The 7,665-nt window shown below is 37.3% G+C and overlaps 1 protein-coding gene across 1 annotated transcript in view; it reads right to left on the bottom strand.

Moving 5' to 3' along the window:
- Nucleotides 1–6,352: 6,352 nt before the first annotated feature.
- The window catches only part of HTR2C (5-hydroxytryptamine receptor 2C), a 217,247-nt gene continuing 215,934 nt past the window's right edge, over nucleotides 6,353–7,665 (bottom strand). The window contains exon 4 of the mRNA XM_066356958.1: nucleotides 6,353–7,182. Within this exon, the coding sequence (XP_066213055.1) occupies nucleotides 6,353–7,182 (830 nt within the window). The remainder of the gene's footprint in view (nucleotides 7,183–7,665) is intronic.

The following is a 7,665-nucleotide window of genomic DNA, read 5'->3' as shown; positions in this document are numbered from 1 at the left end:
TTGATCCTCAGTTTCCACAGCAGCAAAGTAGAGATTTTAAATACACCAACATATCTACATCAAACAAAGCATGCTTAATGTTTGGGATATTATCAGTGCTTAATAAATGATAATTATAATTAATAATATCAAGTTTGTGTGTAGGGAATAGGTCACTTGAAACTGCTTCGGATGTGTGATTTTAAGACAGAAAAGTAAAAAAGGATTAATCATATTTTTCTTTCTGTGTCTTCCAGTCTAGCTTCTCAGGATATTAACAAAAACATATATTTTTTTTCATAATAGAGCAAAAATAATTAATGCTTGAGTTTGAGCTTAGATGTTAGAGTAGAAGTAAGTTTAGAGTTAGCCTTAAGGAAGGTTAAAAGCGGGGAAGAATTGGAGATGATAAAGGTAGGTTTAGAGGTTTGAGTAATATTATAGTTTACAGAAAGGCAGAATCATAGAGATATATTAGAATTTAGAGACAAGAGTTGTAAGAATTATTTATAAAGTTAAAGGTAAGGATATGATAACATACAGAGATAGTATTAGGATAAATTTGAAGATAGAAATAATTTTAAAGGTCCACTGCAAGGATATAGGTAAATTTAGAATTAAATAGAAAATTCACAGTTGGGTTAGATATAGTGGAAGAAATACATCAAGTTCCCTTCCCTCACTTTCGTAGAAATACATGTATAGACGGAGCTTCTATAACCATTTTTCTTTTTTTCTTTTTTTTTTTTTTTGTATTTTTCTGAAGTTGGAAATGGGGAGGCAGTCAGACAGACTCCTGCATGCGCCTGACTGGGATCCACCTGGCACGCCTACCAGGAGGTGATGCTCTGCCCATTTGGGGCATTGCTCTGTTGTAACCAGAGCCATTCTAGTGCCTGAGGCAGAGGCCACAGAGCCATCCTCAGCGCCCAGGCCAACTTTGCTCCAATGGAGCCTTGGCTGCGGGAGGGGAAGAGAGAGACAGAGAGGAAGAAAAGGGGGAGGGGTAGAGAAGCAGATGGGCGCTTCTCCTGTGTGCCCTGGCTGGGAATCAACCCGGGACTCCTGCATGTCAGGCCAATGCTCTACCACTGAGCCAACTGGCCAGGGCCATTTTTTTCTGGAGTTACTACAGTGAGCAGAAATTTCCTGGCAATAAGATATGCATTTGTTTTTGTTAAAGCCACTGAAGCTTTGGGATTGTTTTCTTATTGTAGCTTAGCCTTAACTGCCCAGGTGGATCAGAACACTAAGAATCCTAGTAAGCCATTGATTGAGAATACCTTTAATAAGAAGAGAATCCACATTAAAAAATGTATTTCCTTTAGTCTCCATTTCCCTTGATTTTGGCTAGAGTGACAGCCAGCCAGGTTGTTTCATGTTATTCATATAGTTGGTAGACTAGGTGGTAAATCTTTCCTACTCAATAAGTAAATTATTTGTTATGAATGCTTTGCTACCCTGCCTTCAGGGATGAAGCATTTGGCCGACTGTGGACTGACCGCTTTCAGCTATAAGCCCTCTCTGGGATTTGCCTCTTTGAAAGAGAGTGACCTCACATAAGGTTCATAAGGTTATACATTACTCTTGGGGCAGTGGAGGTATAGTGGTCTTGCTTCCCAGCTTCAACGTGAGACAACTTTGAAGGGATATCCTAGTTTTGAGTTTCACGGGGGTTAGCTAATTGTGGCACTGGTTTTGTTGTTCACACCTCTTAATTGTCTTTCTCCTGGTGTTGTAGTCTTTGAGTACATGCAGAATTAGTCAGGAAAGGTAATACTTCTGGGTGTGTTGCTTTTATGAATTTATTTTGCAGAATTCAATTTAACATTATTAAAATTTTTATTTATAGATTTGAGAGAGGGACAGAGTGTATGAGAGAGAGAGAGAGAGAGAGAGAGAGAGAGAGAGGGAGAGAGAGAGAAAGAAAAGATTGATTTGTTGTGCCACTTATTCATGCATTCATTGGTTGATTCTTTTATGTGCCTGACCGGGATCAAACCACAACCTTGGTGTATTGGGTCAATGCTCTAACTGAGCTACTTGACCAGGGCCAATATAATTTTCAAAGAAACTGAAGTGGCTGACTGTCTCCCTGTTTCCAGCTTAAAAAAAAAAAAAAAAAAAAAAAAAAAAGAAAGAAACTGAAGTAGTATATTTTCTTCTCTCAAGGTACAAATTGAATAAGCCCTTAATGTAACTACAGCATGGCCCAACTTCTCCCTTTGCTCAATCTCATTTCCTTCCATTTCCTCATGCATTTCTAATATATTCATCTCTGTAGGTGATATATTAACATATATTTAGAGAGAATTTACAGACAGAAATGAGCTTCAACCTTGTAGATTGCATTGGCCAAAGTATGAGCTGAGAAACTGTGTGTTTCTGCAGTGTGTAGAAACTTATCATTACTTGATAACAGGAAGTTTCTTTCTCTCTTCAGGCCATGAAGAACTTCCAATGCTGTGGAATGTGGTACTACAATCTTCCTCTGCCCACCTTCTTTTCCAATAGTAGTAACCACTCCACTTTCACACCTTCAGAAATTTCAACCTCTCTTCATTGCTTTGTTGTTGGGGAAGAGCCAACCCTATTTTCAATAGTATAAGATATTCCTGGCCATGAACAGTGGTGACTCTGTTGTTTCTAGTGTCACTTCAACCTGTATCTTTTCATCCACTCCTAGGAATCAACCTAGTCATAGTGTAAAAGTAATGAGGTATTACTCCTTTCTTCTCAGAGAACTGAAGTTATGACAATATCACTTAGGCTCACTGAGCATCTAGAAAGTATAAATGTCACCTGACCAGTCATGGTGCAGTGGATAGAGTGTCAACTTGGGATTCTGAGGACCCAGGTTTAAAACCCAGAAGTCACCAGCTCGAGTGCTTGCTCATTCGGCTTGAGCGCAGACTCACCAACTTAATCGTGGGCTTGCTGGCTTGAGTGTGGGATCATCGATATGATCCCATGGTCTCAGGCTTGAGCCGAAAAGTTGTTGACTTGAAGGTCAAGGTCACTGGCTTGAGCAAGGGATCACTGGATTATCTGGAGCCCCCTGGTCAAGGCACATATGAAAAACAATCGATGAACAACTAAAGTGATGCAACTATTAGTTGATGCTTCTCATCACTCTCCATTCCTGTCTCTCTCTCTCTCTCTCTCTCTCTCTCTCACTAAAATTAAAAAAAGGTATAAATGTTGAAAGAAAAAGCCAAGGTGATTATACCACAGTGCATGAATGAAGAGTAAGGAATTGTAATGCACATTTTGGCAACAAGAAAAGATAACACAAGGCCCACAAATATTGAGGCTCAATACATATCTGTTAAATATAGAGTGGCCATAACTGTTGGGGATAAAATAATCAAGAAGATAGACATAGAGAGCTAAGAGTTTGGTAGGAATAAAATAGTAATGATACTTATAGCAAGGAGACCATGTCAGTCACACCCAGTCCCTGCTCAGTTTAAGAAAGGTGGGATAATTTGGAAGTGCAGTTATTCTGCTCATGAGTAATTGGTAACATTACTTTAATATTATTTTTGTGATTTACACCTCATAATTGTCTTTCTTCTGGTTTTGTAGCCATTGAGTGCATGCAGAATTAATCGGAAGAGTGATATTTTCTGGTTGTGTTTGTGAACTTTTTTTTTAAATGAAATGAAGTCGTATATTCTTCAAATGATGCAGGGAGAAAAAGACACGTGACATATCATCCAACATTTAATAAATTTAATAAATTAATAGTTAGTATCACAAAAACTTGAGGTGGATAACATACAGGAACCAGGAATAAGACAACACTTTGCCACCATTCACAAAAAGTACCATATGATGAAGGAGAAGTTTTACAGGAAATACTATAAGGCAGTCTGTTGCACATTTCTTAAATAGATATACATATATAATAGTTCATCAAAATGATTTGTTTGTCAATAAATTCACCACGTTTACATTTATCACATGGACATTTTAAAACATTTATAAAAGTTTATAGATTTAATATTGAACTGTAAGATTTATATCCAAATGAGTATGTTTATTTCATACCAAACTGCACAGAACTTATGAATAGCACACAATTTGAGGATAATTACTGGTTTGGGTACTATTAAGTACTGCTAATTGATGACATAAGAATTATTAACAAAATGTGCTATAAGCTATTATCATTCAACGTAGTGCTAGTGCTTTTGAAAATTGTGGTTTATATTTTATTTCTTTGTAAAACATGTGCTATTAACTTGCCCTGATAGTTAAGAAATCAGATGTTTCCAATTTTTTCTGATACCCACAATATTTCAGATCTGAATGTGCGGTCTTTTTAAGGACTATTGAAGGATTTTCTTCAGTCCTTTTGATATCACCTACTCTGCCCTACATTAATACAAGTCGATGGATTCATGCAACATACATGGCGTACATGCAGGACACCATCTGTATGTGCAGAACTCATGCTCAGTGCATGCAATGTTTCTTCAGACATTTTGATTTCAGTAAGAATTAGATATCTCATTCAATTTCATTAATTGTTTTAACATGCAGTTTGACAGAGCTAACAGGCAGGTAGGCTTTACTTTCATGTTATAGTTGGGCATGCTCAAGCAATTGACTGACATTTGGCAGTGTTGCAAATCAAGTAGAGACTGTATGAGTTTTCTCAAGTACAGTAGCTCTCCCACTGCCCCTGTGGCAGACTGCTGGGTTTATCTATGCTGTGTGTTGAGGACACAGATCAGGGTTGTTGAAATTCAGATTCTTCCTTCACCAGTTTCAAGATACTGAAAGGCACACTCTAAGGTGTGTAAGTAACTGTCAGGCGTAAGAATAGCATCATGAATTCTTCAGAAATTGATCCACAATTGTGTGAAATGGACACACATGGGAATACAGTTACTAGAAACATTTGTACACTCTGCACACAGCATAGATTTAATGGTCTGACATTAGCAATGCTTGAGAACCTTTCATGGTTAACAAGCTAGTAAAGTGGTACTAAATTCTTAGAGAGCAGCAGGCCCACGAATGAAACAACGGCCAATACTGATTGTAACACAACACTATATTTTAACAAAGATTTAAACTTCTGGTACATAATTGCAGTACAATGAAGAGCTTGCCACTTATTAGCTGCAACTTTTTCCTGCTCTAGAGTTTGGAAGGGTTTGAAAATGAGATAAATTTTGTTTAAAATCCAAATGGAAACTCTGTATTTCTGTTATTCCTAGAGTTCAGTAAAAGCTTCTTTTTAATTACTTTTTTCACATTCTAAGGGCTTAATTCTGTAGTCCTTAATCAAGTAAAATTTCCATCGTTTTAATTATCTATGCTTCCAATGCAAGTTTTACTCAAAAATGGACTACAAAATTAGGCTCTATAGACAGAGGTACCATAATTAAAAAAAAATTAATAAGGCTCAAAATGCTAATTTCACTTTGTGTGTAGCACACGAATTTCCAGGATCCTGAGATCAAAATCCAATTGATGTTGAATTCTGGATTGGGAACTAAATCTGGGATCTCATTGCCCAGTTTAATTATAGAATTAGGCATTTACTAAGGACCAGAATGAAAACACTAATTTCAATTTCTTTGTCATTATAATCAGAATTTGAACATTGTTCTTAAGAAGTGAAAACCTATTAGTGGATATATCTTGTATCATCCTTCCACTTCTGTAGTCCTGGTAAAACAGCTGCTAATGTTAAAATATCACTATGTTTGGGGACAGACATTGCAGCGAAATACTAACACAACACTGTGACAATGTCCAGTTTTGCCCCATATGTGATAACAAAGCTAAGTTCTGCCTTTGACTCACTAATGATGTAACAGAGAATAAGAAAGCAGAACCTATCTTACTGTGTTTATGTGTGTAGGTGAGCACAGCACAATAAGAATTTAAAGTACATATTTACTGTTAAACCTGGACAAAGATTCCACTACAGTTTTCATTTTGGTGTGGTTGCAATAGAACCATTGTAATATGCATCATTCTGGTCTCCTGAAAATCCCACCTGAGATGAACATTTCCTTACTCATAAAGGAATGAAAGAGAGAGAGAGAGAGAGAGAGAGAGTAAAAAAGAGAGAGAGAGAAAGGAAGGAGGGAAGGGAAATAATACAATCAACATTTTATGCATCAAAGAATCAAAATAAGTTAGTCTCCATCTGTTATAAACAGCAAATATAGAACCCTAAATCTCACTGTTGTATGCATGATTGTAAAGTACAGGGCTGCAAAGCTATATATAAAAACACTTTTTTTCCACACAGCAATATTTACATTAGTTAGGATGGACAGAAGAATTTTAGAAGAATATTTTCCTACATTTCTAGCTTTACTGTAGGAAAAGACTGTGCTGCACTTTCTTACACACTACTAATCCTTTCACTAACCACACTGGAGGGATTAACTGGTAGCTCCAAATTCTCAACTTGCATCTCTATCCCTGGCTCATTGTCATTAGCTTTCTTTTTCACTGGTTCATTGGTGTGCCGGTAAATGTTAACATTGAGCTCCCTCCCAGACAAGGCAGTCGCAGCAACTCGTGGGATTTGCCTGACAGGCGGCTTTTTTTCTGCCTTATAATTGCAGCGCAGATAGTTGGAGAAAGCCCTCCGGTAAACTTTGTTGAAAAGAGTGTACACCAGAGGATTAATTCCTGAACAAACATAGCCAATCCAAACAAACACATTCAGAAGCTTTTCCATGAGCTTTTGATTACAGGACTTCTCACAAAGAACCGACAGAATATTAGTTATAAAAAACGGGCACCACATGACCAGAAACACAAAGAAAACGATGCCAAGGACCTTAGAGGCTTTCCGTTCATTGTTGATAGCTTGCATGGTGCCCCTAGGACGTCTTTCTTTTTTCTTCCTTCGGAAGCGTGGGTTTGAATCTACGTTAGGTTCCGCAGCGTTCTCTTCATCGGTGGTATTCTTCTTGCAGCACTTCAGGAAATCCAGGCTCAGTCCTGGGAGTTCCTCAGTGTGGCCGCGCAGTAACATCAGAGCTTGTCTGCGAAGAACGTAAATCGTCAGGAAGTAGGTAATCACCATGATCGTCAGCGGTATGAAGAAAGCTACGAAGGACCCAATCAGAACGAAGTTTGGGTCATTCAGCACGCAGGTTGTGTTGTCGACGAACACTTTGTTTTCATCCCTCAGTCCAATCACTGGGATAGGAACTGATACACCTGAAGGAAGAGCAACAACAAAATAAGTAGGACATTGTTATAGCACACTGAGGGATTGAGCAGATTTGTGCAATGGAATATATTCAGTCGCATTTTGCTGAAGAAAACTTTATAGTTACTTTTTGTTGAAAGCTATTCACAGCATAAATTGTTAGTCTCATAAAAGTAGCAGTAGGATATCAGAGAATGAAAGCTATTTTTCCTGTTAGGAATGCTTTCTTCTCAAATTCTTGTAGAAGGCATGAAATTACCATTATTGAGATTAACTATTATAGATATGGCTTGTGCAAGACTGCGTTGTGTCTATTTGTTTTATTTTCATTTTTTTTAAATTTCCATTTCTTAAAACTGTCCTGGCTCATAAGAAAGTACTCAATAATATTTCTTGTATTAATTTATACATAATTAATAATAATTAAGTACATTTACATCTGTACTTAATGACATTCAAAATTCATTCTATTTTTAGCATACCATCTTCCA

The sequence above is a fragment of the Saccopteryx leptura genome, chromosome X, assembly GCF_036850995.1.
Source record: "Saccopteryx leptura isolate mSacLep1 chromosome X, mSacLep1_pri_phased_curated, whole genome shotgun sequence".
Taxonomy (NCBI): domain Eukaryota; kingdom Metazoa; phylum Chordata; class Mammalia; order Chiroptera; family Emballonuridae; genus Saccopteryx; species Saccopteryx leptura.
The sequence above is the reverse complement of the archived record's forward strand: the minus strand, read 5'-3'. Positions and strand labels throughout refer to the sequence as shown.